This window comes from Leptidea sinapis, chromosome 3, assembly GCF_905404315.1.
Source record: "Leptidea sinapis chromosome 3, ilLepSina1.1, whole genome shotgun sequence".
Classification (NCBI taxonomy): Eukaryota; Metazoa; Arthropoda; class Insecta; order Lepidoptera; family Pieridae; genus Leptidea; species Leptidea sinapis.
The window spans coordinates 8080160-8105017 of record NC_066267.1 but is presented as its reverse complement, the minus strand read 5'-3'; the positions used below and the strand labels follow the sequence as shown (position 1 = coordinate 8105017).

At 34.1% G+C, this 24858-nt stretch overlaps 2 protein-coding genes across 2 annotated transcripts in view; both read right to left on the bottom strand.

The window, feature by feature from the left end:
• LOC126979631 (UNC93-like protein) overlaps positions 1-24858 on the bottom strand; it is a 51342-nt gene extending 26484 nt beyond the window's left edge. The window contains exons 1-2 of the mRNA XM_050829069.1: positions 24763-24858; positions 8436-8662 (exon numbers count right to left, since the gene is read on the bottom strand). Of these exons, the coding sequence (XP_050685026.1) occupies positions 8436-8656 (221 nt within the window). The 5' untranslated portion in view covers positions 8657-8662; positions 24763-24858. The remainder of the gene's footprint in view (positions 1-8435; positions 8663-24762) is intronic.
• Positions 13344-13727, bottom strand: LOC126979331 (40S ribosomal protein S20-like). The gene has a single exon (XM_050828574.1). It carries the CDS (start codon positions 13725-13727, stop codon positions 13344-13346), a length of 384 nt encoding a protein of 127 aa, XP_050684531.1.

Sequence of the window (24858 nt, the reverse complement as noted above, 5' to 3'; positions counted from 1 at the left end):
ACTCTACATATTGTTTTATATTTTTTATTATAAACTTTTGTGAGTTCTGCCTGTATTTAAATTGTTTTTTTTTTTGTGATGGTAATTGATACGCCCTGCCCATTTCAATGCAGCGCCGCTCAGTATTATCAGGATCAAAGGAGCCTCCCACTAGTTGACGAACAATCTATTTCATTTTATTTCAATAAAGTATTTATAACTTTGACTTTGAAAATATGATAATGCTGTAATTAAACGAGCAAAAGTGGCACTTAAACAAAATTTCTTGCTGCATCATAGTTTAATACTCCTATGAGAGAGGTGCTAAGGCCAAACAAATTTTATACAAATATTCTCGTAAAGAATACTTTAAACAGAAAACAGTTTTATGTCGAGAAGACTGCATGACAAAACTCATATTCATATATGTCGTATTGTACTTTATTATAAAAAAAAATCATAAAACATAAAGTAAAAGTCAAAACAGACTTAAAGAAGAGGACATCTCTCTGATGATACAGAGTATCCTCGAGGGTGAGCTTCTGTTATAGCAACGGCCCAATTAGGAATCTATACATAGAAAATCAAAATAAAAATAATTTATTGATTTGGGTTATAAAACAATACTACTACTTGGAATAGTTGAGTGGAGAGAGAAAAAGTTGTAAGAAACTTTTTCTAAATCAACATGATTATATCTTAAAAAGTTTACCACTTTTAAATAATCTATTCAAGGTTATGCAATAGAAATACTCGAAAGTATCACGTAAGTTGAAACAAAAAGTTAATATAGCATAAAACTTTATAAGCGATGATTGAGGCATAAATAGTGACGGTTTGAAGGATCTCTCCTTCCTTCCTTCGTACCGTTTTGTTGAATTGCGTGTCGGTAGCTGTATTTAGGCGTGTCACATACTCGAAATAAATTGCACGTGTTTGGTGTTCATATGCTACGATAGGATTTTGCTTTTTATTGTTATTTTTATCGAATTAGATATTTTTTATTATACGAATGCTGTGCTCTAAATGGCTATGAATCATCCTCATCATAACCAATTTGTTAAGTTTCAAAGTGATAACCGTGGGTTATGGTCTGGGATTAAATTTATTACACAAACAAAATTTGAAAACGAAATTTTAGGAACGATGCGGAACTCGAACTAGCGACCTCTCGCGTTCCGTGCGAGCGCTCTTACCAATTAAGCCAACCGTTCGAGTGACGTATCGTTCATAACATCTTGTATGCTTTGTTCAACTCTCAGGTTGTGGCTTCATCTACAGGATCTACTTTACAGTTGATAACCTGCTCAACCCCAATATTTGCATATTAGGAAATTGACTTGAGTGTCGCACTTGCAAATCTAAACAATTTTTTACGTTTCAAATTGATAAATTTTCACCGAACCAACCCTGGTATTTGATCAAATCACTAGATTTGTTTAGAGAAATGATAAAATTGTGTTGTTCTTTAAACATACTCCGTGATTTGATCAAATTACTTAGGGAATTGACCAAATCTCTCTTATTATCATTTCCCTGCGACATATATATATGAGAATTTTTAGACTTAAAAGTCGGAAGAAAATTTTCTTGCGATTTAGTACAAGTAGAAATACTAGAATCCTACATTGAATAATTCTCAGAGCTATAAAATATAATCTATATATATAAAAATGAATTGCTGTTCGTTAGTCTCGCTAAAACTCGAGAACGGCTGGACCTATTTGGCTAATTTTGGTCTTGAATTATTTGCGGAAGTGAATCAATCTCATTACAACAATAGGCAGCATATTTTACGAAGTATTTTTGATGTTATGATATATTATTGACAAATTCATATAAAAACATTATTTTATTTATTATATACAGAACAACGTCTGTCGGGTCAACTAGTTTTTAATATAAATCTTGAGCCGGCTTTAATTGCATTAAAATCGTACAGGTGACGTTTCTCGGGAAGTTTATCGGGAAGCCTTTAAAATTTTCTCTTGGCTTGCTCTAAGGGTCATGATAATTTGGAGTCGCTTAAACAATCCGTACGATTTTCAGTGAAGAATATTTCAATGGAATAAGTGCGTGCTTCTATTGATAACTCGCCTCAACGTTTAAAGGACTGTATTGCAGCCAATGGAGACCACTTCGAATAAGCTTTTATTTTAAATTGTTTTATATTTATGTATTAAACTAACACACTGTAAAAGTACTAAGTGTTATTTGCAATAGAAAATTTTTGTTATTCTTTGTTTCAGTATTTATTGCAAGTCTATGTATACAGGATGTCCCAAAGTTATGGGACATGAAGGGAAAGTACCTTAAATATCGTAGATAGAGTATTTGAATGAAAGAAGACTTTATCTTATTTTTAAAAGTTAGTAATTTGAAGAAAAAAAAAAGATTTTCTAAAAAATACTTGCCTCGTCTGGGAATCGAACCGACTTAAATGTAAAAAAAACACTCCTACTTTTATGATATGTAGATATGAGAAAGTAGTCAATTAAGTGAGTATTTTTTATATATTAATTAATTAAATGCTCAAAATGTGATCCCTCCTGTCTTACGCAAATCGCCAATCTTTTAATAAGTCCGCTGCCTTTTGATTTTCTTATAATTTTATGGTGAATACTCGATATGATATGTCACAATTCTGTTTGTAGCTCGCCCACGTTCTCGTATCGCTTTTAAAGTAAAAAAAACTATGCTATAAAGTATTTTAATTATGAAGTGGGTACTTATTTACGAATAATCAATGCTATCTATGGAATGATAATATCTCTACTTTTCGGATGTCGTCGTCGGCAATAAATAACTTTCTTGAAATTTGACTTAAACATTTTACGTTGCTCCTTTCTTTTAAAATACTATGTTACTTAAGAAGAGTTATTAGTTTTTGGCTATTCTTTCGATTGGCATCGTAAAAGTAGGGGTGTTTTTTTTACATTTAAGTCGGTTCGAGTCCCAGACGAGGCAAGTACCTAATTTTTATAAAATCTTTGAATGCAGAATTACTAACTTTTAAAAATGACATAAGGTCTTCTTTCAGTAAAATACCCTATCTACGATATTTAATGTACTTTCCCTTCATGTCCCATAAGTTTGGGACATCCTGTATAGTTGTGTGTGTGTGTGAAATTATTATTATTACGAAGCAAACATATGAACCTAAAAACTGTTACATTTATAATATTAGTAATTAAGATCCAGATGATTTAGGTACTACAAAAATTAATTAAAAAATATTTTTATTAAAATAGAACACACAAGCTAAGGCTATTGAGATAAAATAGGAAAGCAGTTCAACGTATTCTGAAGCTAGTAAAAAAGTGGTCTCGATACGTCAATATTTTCAAGAGTTTTCGTTACAACAAAAGAAGTAATAGGTATAAATGAATCTTTGTTTCATTATTTATGGCAAGACTAGGTATACACAGAAACAGAAAATTTAAATTTGAAATTTAAAAAAGCGGTGAACATATTAAAATAATCATGTAATTATGTGAAACGTGTATTTTTGCACACGCCCATAAAGCTAAGAAGTTGAGTAAACCTGTTCAAGTTGTGTATGTTAGAAATTAATTTAGTATTTAGGGCTAAGTATAGGTAATTGGAGAGACATTGACCCGGTACCAGCATTCAATGTTCGAATGAGTACCGCTGACCTTATAATATACCTCATTACGTTGTTTCTGTTTGATAATCATAAAACAGAGTACAATGGGACGGGAGATTTGTGGCCTTGTATCCGATAGTGCTAATGGGTTCGATTCTCACTGATATATCATAGAATTTCCGTACATCTTATAAAGCAGATGTACTTCGTGAGCATTGCAAATTTATTTATTGCGGCTATTCGAAGAAATCGCCAAAATAGGGCATAATTGTAACCATTTCTTTACGGTTTATATAAAGCTTTTATTTTTACAATAAACAATTATATATCTACAGAATATGAGGAGAAAATTCAGTTTTTCTTTACATTTCAAATTTTTATAGACAGTGCGAAAAGAAACCACGAAGATACCCCTAACCTTTACAGTTGGAGCCATGCTAATTATTCTATCTAGATAGAAATTGTACGAAATTAATTAATTGTAGGTACACCAATACTACTTAACACGACATAGTTTTAATAGCTTTGTAAAGAAAATTGTAGTATGTTTGTAATTTATTAAAAATGCTTCTAAATCTGAATTAAAACTATGACGTCACTACAAATATTCGTCACTCTAAATGGAGAACATCGCTTTTGGATGTGCGTAATCGAAGAGGTGCGGACATTGACAGTGATCACCATCTTGTATTTGCAGAAGTGCGTCTCAAAGTGTCGGCATCGCAAACTATCGCTTAGATATTCGCTAATCGCAACTACTTTGAGGTACTCTTCCGCATCCCCATTGACCCCGCTAACAACATCACGCAACTTTTCTGATATGTCACAAATAACCTTGCATTGTTAAATAATCTAATTCACTGATTTAGTTGATATTCAAATTGATTAATAATTAAATTTGATTGACTTCCTTATAAGTATTGGTTTAGTTTTTGTTTAATTTTTGAGACCGGTTCTGTTTCTTAGAAAGACAACAGGTATGTTGATATAAGTACAAGTCATACTCCCAAGTTAAGCGTGCGTGAATCTTGTAAGATACAAAAATTCTGAGCGCCACTAAAACTGCACTCGCCTCCTTGACACATAAGATGATAAATATCATTTGCCCTTCTGAGCGAATCATATCACAATTTATTACATTATGGCCCACAGATTTCCATCTCCTGTCAACATGAACACCTGCCTACACAATAGATAGACAATGAAATATTTAACATAATTTGAACATAATTAATAGCAAAGAAAAGCGTGATACGTAGTAAACAGTGAGACAACCTTGGAATTATCTCCATATTATTTTGAAGATTAAAGAAGCTATCCACTAGTTAACAAACACAGACAAAAAAAATGCTAATCATTATCGCGCTGTCAGGTCCTCTATCCGCTTGTCCGCTTCTGGACAAAGGCCTCCCCCAAAAATTTCCACGACGATCGGTCCTGTGCTGCCCTCATCCAACGTATTCTGGCGATCTTGACCAGATCGTTGGTCCATGTTGTGGGGGACCTGCCAACACTGCATCTTCCGGTACGTGGTCGTGATTCGAGGACTTTACTGCCCCGACGGCCATCTTTCTGTCGAACTATGTGCCCTGCCCACAGCCACTTTAGTTTCGCAATCGTTTGGACTATGTCAGTTACTTTAGTTCTCCTACGGATCTCTTCATTTCTGATTCGATCTCGCAGGGAAACTCCGAGCATAGCCCTCTTCATTGCCCTCTGAGCGACCATGAGCTTTCTCATAAGGCCCATAGTTAGCAACCACGTCTGTGTACCGTAAGTCATCACTGGCAACAAGCACTGGTTGAAAAAATATGTCTTCAAATACTGCGGTATTTGGGACGAGAAGATTTTACGGAGCTTCCCGAACGCTGCCCATCCGAGTTGGAGCACCAGCTCTCAGAAGCTCAGTTGTAATTCCATCATCACCCGGCGCCTTGTTGTTTTTAAGCTGTTTTAGGGCCATACTAATCTCGTACATCAGGTCATCTATACGCTTGTATAATGTAAGTCTATGATCAATACAATAAGAGTCCACAGAACTACCAAGCACTACTGCAATACAACCTCGAGCACAACTCACAGCGCCCGTCACATTGAGCTTAAAAATGGAATCTCTGATGCACTTATCACACGGTCACTCAAACTACTACTACCATCTAAGCAGCTTTTGGGGTGAAAACTTTTTTAGGCTGTTTATTTTTGTGTGTATTTAATGATTATTCATTTGCCTTGCTCAAGTTTTCACTCCTGTTGTGTGATCGAAAGCATAAACAGGTTTTTTCTACAAATTCAATAAATTTTTGTGCAAAATTGAATATGAAATAGTGACTTTTTAATCATTCACTAATTGAATGTCCAAAACTATTACGAGGCAAGCAAATTGTGTTACAATGAAATGTATAATTTATGTGGCCTGATGGCGGTCGCTCCATTCCCAATCTGTGGTATCATTAAGAAAGTAATTTATGTTATAGTAACCATTACCACAAAAACGTTTTTTAGCAATTCTTTTGAATTTCTTATTATATATGTTTTGATGATTATCTGGGAGCTTGTTGTAAAAGGATTTACAACGCCCCACAAAAGACTTACTAACTCGACTTAACCGAGTAGTAGGCAGTATAAGTCTATGTTTGTTCCTGGTATTATTAACATTATGGATATGACAGTTTCTAGCAAATTCACTTATGTGCCTATGAACATACATAACATTATCAAGAATTACATTATCATTTGTTTTGAACATTTTCTGGGGTAAGGATAATAAGATACATAATAGCTGTAAATGTATACACTTTTATAATAAAGTCCCAGCCACTGTTCAGGCATGATCTTATTATATATATTTCGTTTTTATGTGTGCGTGTGTATGTCACTGAACTCGGTACCTAGACGGCTGGACCGATTCTAATGAAACTTTCTGCGTGTATTCAGGTGGATTCGAGAATGGTTTAGATACACAATTGAACTACCTCCTAAACGGCTGGACCGATTTTGATGATATTTTTGTGTGTTCCAGTGAATTTGAGATTGGTGTGTGTCTTCAGGTGGATTCGAAAATGGTTTAGATTCACAATTAAACTACCTCCTAAACAGCTGGACTGATTTTGATGACTTTTTTGTTTGTTTCAGTGAATTTGAGATTGGATTAGATTCTCAATTCCGCCCATATAATATAATTCTCCTGGTCATGTGTATGTTAGTGAACTGCTCCTAACGACTGGACCGATTTTTCAAATTTAAAACATGTGTACAGGACAACGTCTGTTGGGTCCACTAGTCTATATATAAAAATGAATTGCTGTTCGTTAGTCTCGCTAAAACTCGAGAACGGCTAGACCGATTTGGCCAATTTAGGTCTTGAATTATTTGTGGAAGTCCAGAGAAGGTTTAAACTGTGAATAAATAGGAAAATGCTGCTAAATTAAATAAAAACAACAAATTTGTTTTTCCTTTGATGTGTCCATACATAATTTCTATGAGAGAATTTATTGACGCACAAACAATTTCATTACGACAGCAGGGTGCATATTTTACGAAGTAATTTTTGATGTTATTATATATTATTGACAAATTCATACAAAAACATTATTTTATTTATTATATACAGAACAACGTCTGTCGAGTCAGCTAGTCTATAAATAAATTTAAATCTATTTATATGTATAAAAATGAATTGCTGTTCGTTAGTCTCGCTAAAACTCGAGAACGGTCGGACCGATTTGGCTAATTTTGGCATTAAATTAATTGTGAAAACCCAGAGAAGGTATGAAAATACTCGGAATTAAATAAAAACAACAATTTTGTTTTTCCTTGGGTGTGTCCCCCGTCCGCGTCGTTCAGAAATCAAATTGAAAGAATAGTTTAAAATGAATAACTAATTAGAATTATTATATCATTCTAAATTTCTCAGGAGGTAAAAAAACTTAATTTTAGCTAACTATAGTTGGTAGACTAACTACAGTTGTTAACTATCTATCAGATTATTTTTATGTAGAATGATAAGTATTAAGCTTTGTCACAAATTAAATTTCTGAACGCAAACAATTTTATTTGACATTTGACAACAACCAATATTAAGTAGATTGATAAATCTTAAGTATTGTCAAAGAATAAAATTGCAGAACCTAACCGCACCACAAAATAAAACAAAACACATAGTTTATCAGAAAACTTTAAAGTGATTAACAGACTGTGTCATAACTGTGTGTGTCTGTGAATATCAAATTGAAACCCTATAAATAGCCAGTAGTATCTCAGGAAAACTCTGTTTTGTAAGTAAGCAACATCATGTGTAATAAATAGAAAATAATAATAAATTTCATTCATACCGAGCTTTTTTTTTATTTGTTTTAATAAAGAAAGGATTGCTTTTGTTTGTTAGTTTATTTTATACAAAAGTTTAGGTCTTTTATGTATCCCTTGAGGCAGTACGAAGTCTGCCTATATATGTTTTTTTAATAAAACACTAGTTGACCCAACTAGTGTTTTATAAAAAAATAGCTCTGTCGTAAATCCTATTACTCCACAGCTGAATATCTAAATGATCGGACAGCCTGGGACTAGATTGTGATTATTTTATAGCGATAGAAAAGACTGTACAATATTGTATATTTTAATTGAAAATAGCGCAATAAAGAATGCTTCGAGAGTTTCTTGCGCCTCTTCTTCTCTCTCAGAGCGCCATTGGTTTCCGAAGCGGTAGTAGTAATAGTATCTAGAATATTAGAAATCACATCAAAAAGAATTCTAAAGGAATCAATTTTGAGAAAATAAATGCATTTTATGCCTTTAAAGCATATACATCGCCTCACAAGACTTACTGAAATAGTATTACGTTGATACAAACCTTATGACTAACGCTGGTAGAAACACATTCGACAAAATCAGGGAGAAGTAGATAGCAGCAAGAGTGAAGGTCCCTGCTGCAGCGTCAGTGTTTACGGAGCTCTGGAGGTTGGCTGCTCCGTGGAACGCTGTGAACTGCACCATGAAGGCAAAGCCGAGTACGAATATATTGCGATTGATTCTCCATTTCTCATGTGTACCGAAGACAACCGGAGACGGCATTTTTGCCTGAAAGAAATAAGTATTTGAATGATCTATGCTTATGTCACATATAATATACATACATATACCGGGTTTAACCAGACAATCTCCAATATCCATACAGCTTCCTATAACTAAATCATAGCTATTGGCATTTAAGGGAGAGAGTTCTGTAGTTGCAATAAATGAAATGTGTACAATTCACACGTTGTAAAAGTGAAACCTTCGAAAATTTTGGCTCAAGATAATGAGACGATTGTAAAGTTTCAGGGAAGAAGATAGTTGTAATGATCGTTGTGTATAAATTTTGATATTATTTTACATTTTGTTAGTATATATTACATAGATTTATTCCAACTCAGAGCTTACATTTTCGATAAATGATACAAGATGCTTATGGTAACTAAAATATGAAATAAATACTTAATATGGTCCATATATCTTTAGAATACTGCGTCAATTACTGTTTTTAATCTTGTTGTTGGTACAGTGCGACTGCTGCACATTTTCAAATTAAATTTTGCGTCCAAAAACTCAATCAACGGAATTGCTGTATCCGATGCAAAATTTAATATCAACCTCTAAACTGCATATGAAGTCCTGGTACATTTTGCTGGGATGACACATGATTTGAACCACTATGAATGACATTACTATAACAGCTACCATTCTTATGTTCTCCTGGTGTATATGTCGTATGAATATATTAAGGTATACTCACATCATACATAAGGCAATCTCTTCTTCATCTATGATCGCTTGGTACCAAAGCACTGTATAATGCTTCCTATCCCAGTTTTTCCCACGAAAACTTATGAATTAATTGTGCATGTCTTTTTTTACTGTCTCGCTTTTTCGTTTCATCCACTTTCGTTCAAATCATAACGATGCTAAAGAAGTTTTCACTTCAAAAAATTCAATGTTTTTTGTAGACTTTTAGCCAGCATTGTAATGTGTAAATATAACTGTGTTTCTGTCTAAAGGGCGCCGTAGCTAGTGAAATTACTGGGAAAATGAGACTTAACATTTTATGTCACAAGGTGACGAGGGCAATTGTAGTGCAGCTCAGAATTTTTGGGTTTTTAAAGAATCAAGGTATCAATTACCATCAGCTGAACGTCTTGTTCTACCGTAACAATAATAACCAATGAGGAAGGGGCGTGCATTGATTTTGTAGCAAGATAAGCAATGTAGATCTAACTAGTCGTAGAATAGTCGTATCTAATAGTACTAGGTTTTGAGATCGACATACTGAAGTTGTTTGGTTTTCGCATATAGTTTCCGTACTATATGGTCAATCTAATATTTTAGTTTGTGTCAATCGAGGTACTAGTACCTACCTATTAATAAAATGTTTAGTTAGATATTGCACATCTCATAACACAAAAAGTGGGCGTTGTAATTTTGTAGTTTCAAAATGCCTCTATCATAACCATAACGCACTTACACGATTATATGAGTAGCCATATATCAAAAAAGAATTTACTTAATGCTATTTTTATTATTATTTAATTAATTTAATTACTTTATTTATTAATTATTAAACGTTAAGTCTCATTTACTCAGTAATTTCAATAGCTACAGCGCCCTTCAGACCGAAACACAGAAATGCTTACACATTCACGACAGTTACACAGTCACGCTTACACTTCCCCATAATACCCATACTCCAGCCGGCATTCTGTGCAAAGGCGCCTCCAAAACAAAACAAGCAGGGACCAATTCTTATCGCAAATACAACAATATAATAAATCATATTAATAAATTGTAAATCAGATATATGAAGAAACGTGACAAATTAATTCTGGTCATGATACGTGTGCTAGAATTATTATTATTTGATCGTTGCTCACTGCTATATCCGTTTGCGAAGCCTTGTCCTGTCATTACGTGCTTTTTATTTATAGATGCAGTAGATTAAATTGTTCATAAAATAAATTGTACTGTTTAATTACTTTGCGGAAGTCTGTTGGTAACTAGGTTAAGGTGAATGCTGTCTTTTTTAGGATATGGGTGAACTAATTACCTTTGTTTCATCTAATGTGTTCAACTTCAGTTTTTGAAGTGAAGTGTCTTTAGCGGCGTTGAGCACTTTTATAAGGGTATAAAATGTTAAACTCGCGTCAGGACACGTGGCCTGATCGAAATTTCGTAAGACAGTCGATGAAATTATGGATGAAATAATTATACCCCTAACTAGTAATTATAGTTCGACTATTTCAAGTTAGTGATCATATGATCATTGGACCAGTGGTTGAATCATTTTAATTGCGAAGCCGAAACACCGCGAAGTCAAAGGGTCGAATCTCAGCCGTGAAATTTTTTTACAGTTTATTATGGATGAAAGTTGATTTTTCTGAGAAATAAACTTTTAATCTATATATATAACAAAGAATGCATGTTTGTATGTTCTTAATGACATCATTTGTAATAGATTCGTTGAAGCTGAAGGAAGGTTTGCATATATAATTTATATGGCAAAAAAACGTTTGCCAGACCAGCTAGTGTAAAATAATTGTAATAGTTATGAAGTGTGAGAGGTAAAGTATTTGACGTTTGAGTGTTTTTGTTGCATCACTTTACAAGCTTACATTCATTGTAATTAATTTGTAAAATGATGATGCTGTAAATGTTGATTGAAAAGAGTGGCAATGAGTTTATTGTTGCTTCATCTCATTAAAGCTCAGCCTTTTCCGTAGTGCTGCGATTTACAATAATTTTAAACAATACTTAATTTTTTGCTATACACTAAACATTGCGAAACATTAGTTCTGCTACAAGTCCAGTAGTCAGATGAGAATCTTATTGCCTTCTACTTCAATTTTTGTAGAAATTGAAGGTAGGAATCAGCTCAACCATTTTCCGTTACTACTTGAAGTAGATTCACAATAACGCGACATCTTCGAACACTAAAGCGATAGCTGTTGACGAAATCGAAGTAAAACGTAATATGAACTTGATTCGACCAATTCGAACGCCTTGCTACAAAATTTATAATTATCATATATGAACGAAGTACCTAGGCATGCGGATTTAATTTAAATCTTTAATATCTGTTTTATATTTACAGACAGTCCAGACAGAGTCTCTTACTGTTAGACAACCGATAAAAACAGGCCAGGAATGTTAGTTGAGTGTACGTGACAAGCTACGTCTTACACTCGCGAATTGTATGACAGTTTGTGTTAGTGTGCGTGCATTGCTCAAAATAGAGGTTAATTCTAATTTCTACACTAGATACTACTACCGCTTTGGAAACAAATGGCGCTCTGAGACAGAAAAGCGGCGCAAAGAAACTCTCCCAGGGCGCTATCCCAAGAAATCGCATAATTAAAACCATTTCTTAACGGTTTACATAAAATTACCAAATATAACTAAAAAAAATACCAAATATAATTATATATCTACCGAATATGAAGAAAATTCATTTTTTTTTTTAAATTTCATTTTTTGCCGACAGTGCGAACACAAATCACCAAAATAAAACTATTTATATTTTGGCTCCAAGAGCTAATGATTCTATCTATATAAAAATTGTACGAAATTTTATTAATCGTACACCAATACTATTTTACATGACATAGTTCTGTTAGTTTTGTAAAGAAAATTGTATTATGTTTGTAATAAATTAAAAATGCTTCTAATTCTTAATTAAAACTATGGCGATCTTGTGCGAGAGAGGTAACTTAGCTCCGCTTCCTCAAGGCCATTGGCTCGGTCCCCAGCCTTAAATAAGTCTAAGAAATATAAAATGTTATTTTTAGATTGTCGTTTGTGGGTTTTCGAAGCAAAAAGAACGTGGGACAAACCAGTGTTATTCATAACATTTACCGGGTAAGGGTTTTTTAGAGACGAGGTCCCACAAATAAACGCTCATATCAAACAGGTTTACTGCAACTACTGGTTATTTCTTGTATTAAAATCCTTCTTAATCTCTTGTGTATGTTGTCTATTGAATCGATTTTAACAATTCCATATGTAGTATATTAATAACTTTGTGAAGCCATTGTTATGTGAACAAAACTCCCGTCAAAATTGGTCTATATTAGACAGACTGACAAACAATATTTTTTTGTTTAAATTTTCAAACTTTTGGTTCAAGTCATGTCTAATTATATAAATATACTGACCCGACAGACGTTGTCCTGTTCATAATAAAAAAAAAAACTCTTGCGGGTGGAATTTTGTAAAATCGGTTGAGCAAATTAGCTGACCTCTAATCGGCGAAAGGAATATTCCTACAAAATTTCAAGTCTCTACGCCTTATGGTTCCAGAGATATCGTGATGAATGACTATATACGTGGAAGTCTCTTACATATATATAGATTTAATAAAAAGCTGCTATTAATGCATAATAAAACTTTGATTTTATTATTGCAAGGGAATGTGGTTGAAATAAATATAAAAACATGTTTGGAAAATCCAAAAGTGCACGGATGATAATCTCATTTTCCTCAATAAAATTGATTATTAGTCAAAGTGTTCACAAGTACGTAGCGTTCGTTCTCATGTAGTCTCTGAAGGCCTTAGAAGGTGTCACTACCATCTAAGTAGATGGTATCTTTCCCTCCACTGCACCGCCTCATCGCATTTATGGAGCTTATTTATCGCGGAGATGTTCTTCTTATAGATTATTACTTTTTTTGCGCCAGATTTTTTTTGAAAATCTGCCTCATTTATTGTGATGCAAATACTTAACACGCTATTTTATTTTGCAGCTGTGCCATCAGCGATGGTTACTTCAACTTCGACACCTGGCTCAATATTGATGCAAGTAATCTGTTTCACATTCTCCGATGGTGAGTGAAGATCTATGACCCTTTTATGTATCCGCATTTGGAACCTGTCCCATGTTTTGGAACCTTCACTGCAAGGTGTCTTCCTTGTTGTTGTTCTGAGGATCTTGGTTGGCATACGGACTGGACCCATAACACGCAAATTTTGCTTTTTCGCACCATTAATTAGATCCGAGCAGACCTTTTCAAGGGACTGCACATTTGTAGATGTCAAAGCGATACAGATGAGATGTACTGTGGAAACTTCAGCCTGGGGCTTCTCAATGTTGTTTCCGGCCACCACGGCGGCCGCCATTATTAAGTATATCCCGGTCGAGTTCAACAATTTAAAATTAATAAAAATTGCTCAGCGCTGAACCGGAATACGCCTATCCTGGAACTTAACGTATGTACGAAAGAAGGTATAAGGAACAGGTGTGTGTTATGCATATTATTAAATTGATAAGTATATAATTATAAGTAATAATATGATGGTATGTTTGCAAATTATCAGCAGATTGCGGAAATACCGCTGCAATAAGTTTGCATTATATATATTATCAGAAGTGTGTGTCTTAACCTTTGTACAGCCTTGCTATCGATACATGCCTTGCAAATAAGCCTTAAAAAATTTAAGACAACTAAAATTAATTTAATTGTTTTATTTAAGTAATTGAAAATGTTATATTTCTATTAAACTGATCGCTATCTCCTTATATGACTGAATATTGATCTGTGTGTTGTCCCTATTAACTTAAAATAACTGCACCGATTTTGGTGAAAATTTCAGGCAAACTTAACATTGGAGCTGTTGACAGAGGTCATCGTTATACCGAAATTGGCTCTAGAATAAGATTGTTCGGTCTCGATTAATAATAATAAGAAAGCCTCATTTATTCCATAACTCTATTTACACAAAACGAATTATTAGTAGTATTAGTAGGTTTAGTAAAATTAGTTTCTTATGCTTCTATTTCTTTGAGTTGTGGATCTCGTTAGAGTAAAGGCCTCCTCCAGTTTTTTCCAAAGTATTCTATTTTTGCTTTTATGTATCCAGTATTTTCCTGCAATCTCTTTTATGTCATCAGTCCACCGTTTGGTTGGTATGCCGACTCTTCGTTTGCCTACTGTTGGTACATACCATCTGGTCTCGATTACAGCGACAAAATACACTTTCAAGAAAATGAACCTGACCTAAAATCATAATCCAGCGGATTAAGATCGGGACTAGACGACGGCCAGTCTTCAGTTCTGATGAAGTCCGAAACGTTCGTTTCCAACCAAGACTGCGTAGACCGAGCTTAATGACCCGGCGAGTAATGCTGGAAGGACCATTCTTGGTTATTGAACATGTTGTTCTTAAGGGGCTTCACTACCTACTCAAGAATGGTATCTTGATACACTAGTGCCGATGTTTTGATACCTTTTTCACAAAAGTATGGCTCAGTCAGTCGTTTATAGCTATAATACCCCACAAAACCATCACTGAAATCGGATAGTGCCCACGTTGCACTCTGTCGACTAATTGGGAAGCTTCCTTAAAGCTTTGAGCATAAATAAGGGCATTTTGTTTGTTAAAATGTTGCTCAATTGTAAAAAAAATCTCATAAGTAAAGGAGGATGGCGAGAATGGACCCACATAATTTAAAAAATTAAGACAGGATCGTACAAGTACAAGTTAATATTAATTATAAACATAAGATTATACGATGTTTATATAAAAATTATAGAGGCGGTCATCCCTTTTGCGTACCGCTTCATAGTTGTTTCGATTTTACCACCCTATTATTTTTTAAATTATCACTTAAGAAATGACCAGTACGTCTCTTATAGGCTGCAATTCCTTAGTCATCTTTTAAAATACGCGATATGGTTCTGAGTGCTATCTTCATCACCCGAGATAAAATCTTTTGCTTTCGGATAAGGAAGATATCCTGAATCTTCGAATTATTTGTCTTACTGCTTTGACCACCTTTTTCGTAGGAACACTACGTAGACGGCCAGATCTTTTTCTGTCGCAAGCAGAGAAGGTCTCATTGTATCTTTTATTAGCCCTGTACACATAGATTTTACTAATACCAAGAGTATGGAGAGTTTTAATAATTGCTTTTGGCTCCATACCTTTTTGTGTAATGCAATCACAGCGATTCGGTTCTCTTTATCACACCACTCCATTTTAATATCGCAAAATATTATAATTTGTACCTATTTGTACATTTTATTGCAATGTTGTGGTGCCAAAATGAGAAAACTCAATGAACAATCATATAAAAATAAAGGATTCCAAATTCAAATGTAATATTTTAATTGTAACAGTATTTATGGCAAGACTAGGTATAAATATACTAATTAACTATTAACTAATAGTACATACAAGTAGTATCTTGCGAGGGATAATACCTTATATGATGATAATTCTAATACGCCCAATAAACACGACTCGGATACATGGATCTATTAAGGAGTTTCGATGCCCACCTTCCAGATTCATCTCCGGATATGTCTTCAGTAATATTTTCATTCTCTTTATTTTTGTTGTTTAAGGGTATACTTATCTTATAAAAGCTTCAGTATCAATTACACTTTCTATATACAAATCCTTGTATTGTTGAAGAAACAACCAAAAGCAGTCCAAATAAGAAACGTCTCTTGTTTTTGAAGTCGGTTTGAAAGAACTTGAACTCGTAAGACTCGGAAATAAAATAGAAATACATGTGGACAAACAAACTTGTGGATTGTAGTTGTAATACCAAAGAAATTATAATGATAGTGCCAGCCGTTAAGGACTGAGATTAATTTGTCCATGCAGCAAATAATCCCTACCTATATTATAAGCTGAGCTACTAAACCGATTTTGATGATTTGGTACAGCGATAGACTAGAGTTTGGGAAAGAATAAAGGCATACATATACCAGTGGGAGGTTCCTTTGCACAGGATGCCAGCTAGATTATGAGTACCACAACGCCGCCTATTTCTGCCGTGAAGCAGTAATGTGTTAGCATTACTGTGTTTCAGTCGGAAGGGCGCCGTAGCTAGTGAAATTACTGGGCAAATGAGACTTAACATCTAATGTCTGAAGGTGACGAGCGCAGTTGTAGTGCAGCTCAGATTTTTTAGGGTTTTTGAAGAGTCCTTAGCGGCGTGGTATTGTAATGGGCAGGGCGTATCAGCTGAAAGTCCTGTTCGTCTCGTCCCTTATTTATTTATACATTTTATCTAGGAAAAATCCGTGGCTCCCACGGGATTTGTGAAAACCTGAAATTTACGTCGATGTGCAATAACTATACCAATACTCGGTTTATTTTGCCATTGAAACCTTCCTCGAAATAAGATTCATATAATATGTTGGGAATGGGAGCGACAACGGGAACCGGAACTGGAATGGGACATGATATAATCTTCAATTCTAAACTTGCTTATTATTTTTGAAAACCCTTAGAAAATATAAGGATTAAATTAAATTTGCAGCTTCTTCCTTTAAAGCCAATAATGTTGTGGTACCTGAGAGCCTTTTATTACCTTTCATTAATTTTTTTATAGAGTAGGTGGACAAACGAGCGTACGGGTCACCTGGTGTTAAGTGATCACCGCCGCCCACATTCTCTTGCAACACCAGAGGAATCACAGGAGCGTTGCCTGTTTTAAGGAAGGTGTACGCGCTTTTTTAAAGGTACCCATGTTGTATCGTCCCGGAAACACCGCACAAGGAAGCTCATTCCACAGCTTTGTAGTACGTGGAAGAAAGCTCCTTGAAAACCGCACTGTGGAGTACCGCCACACATCCAAATGCCACCATTTGGATAGTGATATCATAACTTGTGGCGTGTCGTGCGAAAGTGGAAAAAAACTTCATATCTTATATATCATTACAAATTCTTATTAAAATTAACAAAATCAGTTGGGCAACTACCTTATTAATTATTTCACTTTTCAAGGTGAAAACAAAACATATATATTATTATGCCAATTCTAACGCGTGAAGGCTTAAATGTAATAATTCAATCGAATTTGAATTACAAAGCCTTTTACTTATATCTATATATATAAAAATGAATTGCTATTGCTCGCTAAGCCTCGAGAACGGCTGGACCGATTTGGCTAATTTTGGTTTTGAATTATTTGTGGAAGTCCAGGTTTAAAAGGTGAATAAATATGAAAATGCTCGAAATTAAATAAAAACAACAAATTTGTTTTTCCTTTGATGTGTCCATATATAATTTCTATGTGAGAATTTATTGACGCACGGTTTGACAGTTCTGCTGTGAAACAATTTCATTACGACAGCAGGGTGCATATTTTACGAAGTTATTTTTGATGTTATGATATATTATTGACAAATTCATATAAAAACATTATTTTTTATCATATATAGAACAACGTCTGTCGGGTCAGCTAGTATATATATATATATATATATATATATATAAATATATATATGTATGTTGCTTATAAATGCTTTGATTTACTTTTACGAAATATTCAGGCAATCAGATTAGCCCGAGTGATATTGGTAGTTTTTTTATAAGTTTGTCTAAAGCCATCATGTATTTAAACTGTATAGGGTTAAAAAAAATAACAAAAATTGAAAATCTGCTGGTCATCGCTGATCCTTTATCCAGTTTCCCAAGAGCTTGCGGCAAATTTTCATCCATAACATTGGAGAATATAGAGTTATGGATGAAAATTTACCGCAATTTAGAATAATAATCGTTAATAGAATCAGATTAATTAACCAGATTGTATAAAATACGCGATTATACTCATTCTTTTAAGTGCTTATTTTATCTATTGTTTTGGAATAGTGTTTTTGAAGTCGGTTGTTTTTTTGTTAATATTTTTTTATGAGAATAAGTGACGCGGCGACCATGATTACTTTTGATTAATTGCGTACTGCGGTGCCGCTCAGGATTCTTGAAAAAACCAAAATTCTCAACGGCATCGCAGTTACCCTAATCACGAGACGTGGGATGTTAAGTCTAAATAGCCCAGTAATTTCACTAACTACGGCGCCTTTCAAACTAAAACACAATAATTTTCGAATATTACTGCCTCACGGCGGAGAAGCACCGCTAAGATCTTGAACAAACAAGCCTCCAACTGATTTCCAAAAAAAAAATTGTAAATCTACACAATTTAAGGTCCTGCTAGAAGTAGTACGTTTTGTTTTATTAATTTTTTTTAATTAAAATATTTAAAACCTTCCTGTGCCATGGCATCTATTTGTGACGTCACGCCATTCTTGTTAACAATAATCAAACGAATTGTCAAAAAGTTGTTTAAACAGATGTGACGTATCTCATTATTTTTGTTAGTGTCAAAGATGATTTAAATACTACGTACTAAAAATTGAAATTTAGTTTAGTATGAAACGTGCAGTCATTTGACATAAATTTCAAATAGTAGTAATTACAGTATGGCTATTGGCCTTCGTGGCCAATCCAATATAATCCGGCTAAGTTTGAAAGAGAACAGTTGCTTATAACGTAGTGGATATCAGCTATCTGCGTTTTTTAGAAGATTATAGCCGTCATCTATCAATGACTGTACGTTTCATGCAATCGAGGGATCCGGTCATTGGACCAGTTGGTTGAATCATTGCGATTGCGAAGCCGAAACACCGTGAGGTCGAGGGATCGAATCTCTGCACTTAAATATTTACTCTTTCCCACAAGCTATTCTCCTTTCCACAAGCACACAGCCGGTCCGAGGTTCGAGTCTCCTTAGGAGACGTCCCGCGACAGTTTTTGCGTAGTCTTTGCGGACTCCACGGCCCACGTCCTATGTCGCTGTAAAAGCCTTCAGGGGCATCAGCAAACAGGAGGTTTTTAGTCGGTATGGGGTTCCGCTTGCGCGGACACTCGAGTCCGCCATATTACGCCCCGGGGCGTACCTAAATACGTAACTGTATTTTCCTCCTCTCGGAAAAAAAAAGCAGGCAGATGATTGTGTTTTTCAATTTTATTTAAAAAAAACTATAAAGACTTATTATTTTTCATTACATCAATAATTATTTCGTTGTTGATTCGTGTTGGTGTAAAATATTACCACAGCTGGAGTTTCATAAATTGAATTCCAATTGATTTTATTCATTAACAACCAATATAATTTATTCGTCTAGATAGGCTGTGACACGTCGAATAAAATTGCAGCAAACTGTTAACCTCTATTTTCAGCAACGCACGCACACAAAGTGAGTGACGTACTGCACAGCTGTCATGCACACTAAAGTTATAAACCTGGCCTATTGTCATGCGTTGCCTAGCAGCAAAGTGGACGAAACGTAAAAATTATCTGAGATTAAAAATACAATAAGGGCTACTAATTGAGCAAGTGCTATTATAACTATAGTTATAACAAGTAAGTTGCTTCATAAAATTTTAAATATATAGTAAATGAATCATTTTTTAATATAGAATTCGCGATATTTATAATTTTTTCATATTTCAATAATTTTTCGATCCAATTGCATGAATAATGGTTGCAGCGGAACTGTAATAAAATATACGTCGTGAGTACCCGACATTATAATTTTACAATGTTAAAGTTCCGCGAATGTTTAAAGTTAAAAAACATATTTTTCGGTAAAATTAATAATTTAAGGCGTGTGTGCCGCAATATTTGCATTGTACCATTGACTCTCATTACGAAGCCCGTGGTCTTTTGTGTGTGTGTATGTGTGTGTGTGTGTGTATGTGTGTGTGTGTATGTGTGTGTGTGTATGTGTGTGTGTGTTTTCGGTGATATGTAATTTTTAGCCGACTTTAAATAAAGAGGAAGTTTTCAATTCATCCGTATGTTTTTTTATGTTTGTTACCTCAGAAATTTCGACTGGGTGAACCGATTGTGATAATTCTTTTTTTATTTGAAAGCTGGTGCTTCCCGTGTGGTCCCATACCAAAAATAACAATAATCGTAACTAGAATTAGATTAATCAATTAGATTGTAAATATTTTTATACTTTTTATTGCATATTATATCTATGGTTTTGGAATAGGGTGTTTGAAGTCGGTTGTTTTTTGTTTTAATTTTATTGGTCGCTTTCAGGTCGACAACGCTCCTGTGATTCCTCTGGTGTTACAAGACAGTATGGGCGGCGGTGATCACATACCATTGCCCGTTTGTCCTCCTCTTCCATAAAAAAAATATTATATTAATTGCAGCGCTGTAACTATTGCATTGACAGAAGTACGGACGGCTGGAGAGCGTAGTCTTATAATAAGAGCCCGCGTTTATTACTAATACTACTTATATGATAACTGTGAAAGTTTGTATGTCTGGATGCATGTTTGTACTCCTCTAATTCAAAAACTACTGAATGGATTTTGATGAAACTTTTCAGTAATATAGCTTACTAGGAACTACTAGACACCTCACATAGTTACTAAGCACTATATTCGATATCACAGAACACAAAAACAAAATCGGTATATCTAACTCGTGCCGTACGACAATGGAGACTAACACCATTAAGAACTTAACTTACCGCCCAGAATATATTATTACGTGATTATCATAACTACAATCAATTGTCCAGGTTTAAAAGTTGAATAAATATGAAAATGCTCGAAATTAAATAAAAACAACAAATTTGTTTTTCCTTTGATGTGTCCATACATAATTTCTATGTGAGAATTTATTGACGCACGGTTTGACAGTTCTGCTGTGAAACAATTTCATTACGACAGCAGGGTGCATATTTTACGAAGTAATTTTTGATGTTATGATGTATTATTGATAAATTCATATAAAAACATTATTATATTTATTATATACATAACAACGTCTGTCGGGTCAGCTAGTATATATATATATATATATATATATATATATATATATATATATATGTATGTTTCTTATAAATGCTTTGATTGACTTTTACGAAATATTCAGGCAATCAGATTAGCCCGAGTGATATTGGTAGTTTTTTATACGTTTGTCTAAAGCCACCATGTATTTAAGCCATCATATGTTTTATAAGGGTTAAAAAAAATTTGAAAATCTGAGTATCCCACCAATTCAGTCAACCAGGCAGTCGCTGATCAGCTGGTCATCGCTGATCCTTTATCCAGTTTCCCAAGAGCTTGCGGCAAATTTTCATCCATAACTTTGGAGAATATGGAGTTATTGATGAAAATTTACCGCAATTTACAACAATAATCGTTAATAGAATCAGATTAATTAACTAGATTGTATAAAATACGCGATTATAGTCATTCTTTTAAGTGCTTATTTTATTTATCGTTTTGGAATAGTGTTTTTGAAGTCGGTTGTTTTTTTGTTAATATTTTTTTATGAGAATAAGTGACGCTGCGACCATGATTACTTTTGATTAATTGCGTACTGCGGTGCCGCTCAGGATTCTTGAGAAAACCAAAATTCTCAACGGCATCACAGTTACCCTAATCACGAGACGTGGGATGTTAAGTCTAAATAGCCCAGTAATTTCACTAACTACGGCGCCTTTCAAACTAAAACACAATAATTTTCGAATATTACTGCCTCACGGCGGAGAAGCACCGCTAAGATCTTGAACAAAAAAGCCTCCAACTGATTTCCAAAAAAAAAATTGTAAATCTACACAATTTAAGGTCCTGCTAGAAGTAGTACGTTTTGTTTTATTAATTTTTTTTAATTAAAATATTTAAAACCTTCCTGTGCCATGGCATCTATTTGTGACGTCACGCCATTCTTGTTAACAATAATCAAACGAATTGTCAAAAAGTTGTTTAAACAGATGTGACGTATCTCATTATTTTTGTTAGTGTCAAAGATGATTTAAATACTACGTACTAAAAATTGAAATTTAGTTTAGTATGAAACGTGCAGTCATTTGACATAAATTTCAAATAGTAGTAATTACAGTATGGCTATTGGCCTTCGTGGCCAATCCAATATAATCCGGCTAAGTTTGAAAGAGAACAGTTGCTTATAACGTAGTGGATATCAGCTATCTGCGTTTTTTAGAAGATTATAGCCGTCATCTATCAATGACTGTACGTTTCATGCAATCGAGGGATCCGGTCATTGGACCAGTTGGTTGAATCATTGCGATTGCGAAGCCGAAACACCGTGAGGTCGAGGGATCGAATCTCTGCACTTAAATATTTACTCTTTCCCACAAGCTATTCTCCTTTCCACAAGCACACAGCCGGTCCGAGGTTCGAGTCTCCTTAGGAGACGTCCCGCGACTGTTTTTGCGTAGTCTTTGCGGACTCCACGGCCCACGTCCTATGTCGCTGTAAAAGCCTTCAGGGGCATCAGCAAACAGGAGGTTTTTAGTCGGTATGGGGTTCCGCTTGCGCGGACACTCGAGTCCGCCATATTACGCCCCGGGGCGTACCTAAATACGTAACTGTATTTTCCTCCTCTCGGAAAAAAAAAGCAGGCAGATGATTGTGTTTTTCAATTTTATTTAAAAAAAACTATAAAGACTTATTATTTTTCATTACATCAATAATTATTTCGTTGTTGATTCGTGTTGGTGTAAAATATTACCACAGCTGGAGTTTCATTAATTGAATTCCAATTGATTTTATTCATTAACAACCAATATAATTTATTCGTCTAGATAGGCTGTGACACGTCGAATAAAATTGCAGCAAACTGTTAACCTCTATTTTCAGCAACGCACGCACACAAAGTGACGTACCGCACAGCTGTCATGCACACTAAAGTTATAAACCTGGCCTATTGTCATGCGTTGCCTAGCAGCAAAGTGGACGGAACGTAAAAATTATCTGAGATTAAAAATACAATAAGGGCTACTAATTGAGCAAGTGCTATTATAACTATAGTTATAACAAGTAAGTTGCTTCATAAAATTTTAAATATGTTTGTAAATGAATCATTTTTTAATATAGAATTCGCGATATTTATAATTTTTTCATATTTCAATAATTTTTCGATCCAATTGCATGAATAATGGTTGCAGCGGAACTGTAATAAAATATACGTCGTGAGTACCCGACATTATAATTTTACAATGTTAAAGTTCCGCGAATGTTTAAAGTTAAAAAACATATTTTTCGGTTAAATTAATAATTTAAGGCGTGTGTGCCGCAATATTTGCATTGTACCATTGACTCTCATTACGAAGCCCGTGGTCTTTTGTGTGTGTGTATGTGTGTGTGTGTGTGTATGTGTGTGTGTATGTGTGTGTGTGTGTGTATGTGTGTGTGTGTTTTCGGTAATATGTAATTTTTAGCCGACTTTAAATAAAGAGGAAGTTTTCAATTCATCCGTATGTTTTTTTATGTTTGTTACCTCAGAAATTTCGACTGGGTGAACCGATTGTGATAATTCTTTTTTTATTTGAAAGCTGGTGCTTCCCGTGTGGTCCCATACCAAAAATAACAATAATCGTAACTAGAATTATATTAATCAATTAGATTGTAAATATTTTTATACTTTTTATTGCATATTATATCTATGGTTTTGGAATAGGGTGTTTGAAGTCGGTTGTTTTTTGTTTTAATTTTATTGGTCGCTTTCAGGTCGACAACGCTCCTGTGATTCCTCTGGTGTTACAAGACAGTATGGGCGGCGGTGATCACATACCATTGCCCGTTTGTCCTCCTCTTCCATAAAAAAAATATTATCTTAATTGCAGCGCTGTAACTATTATTCAAAAACTACTGAATGGATTTTGATGAAACTTTTCAATAATATAGCTTACACACCAGATTAACACATAGGCTATTAAATAATAATTTTTAAAACTATAATGTTCCATGCCGAACAGCAAAATAATTTAAAAACATTGAAATGTTGATGAATAAATAAAATACTTTCTCGCTTTTTAATCTCTGGATGTACTGAAACTATTTTAAAATTTTTCTTACACATAGAGCGCCACATTTTTTGTGAATTTCATATGCTATATTATATTAACCCGAAAAATTAAAAGACTTTGTCGTGTTCGTGGTTGTCGGCTTTAAGTAAATAAGTCTGAGAAAAAACGGTCAAACACTAAAAATAATTTATATGGCAAAACAATGTTTGACGGATCAACTAGTTTAAGTATAAATGTAAGTCGAAGTACCCAGTACTTAATACATAAGTATCCATCCCAACTCTGTACTTAAACAATATAAATATTTTATCTCTGCCTTTAGGATATTTGATATATCTAACTTTATGCTTGGTTCTCAGTCATGTTAATACAGAATTTGTTTACTTATCGATCTCAACCTCCGCTTAAACTGCTTATATTGACTTTAAACTGTATTTTTTTTTTTTTTTTCGATTAAACCGTAAAATAAATAATATATAGATACAGATATAATTACATAAAACAAGTATAAATCACTCATACAAATCAGAGGTATTAATCAAGTTCCATAAACGTACCTTAACTTAAGTGAAATCCGGTTGAACTTAATGCAAACACTGATCACTTAACTATGTACGAGATACATAAAAATAAGTACCGCTCTATTAGGCTAC

Excerpts from the sequence above, each read along its gene's own strand:
- LOC126979331 (XM_050828574.1), bottom strand. The coding sequence starts at position 13,727 with ATGGCGGCCGCCGTGGTGGCCGGAAACAACATTGAGAAGCCCCAGGCT.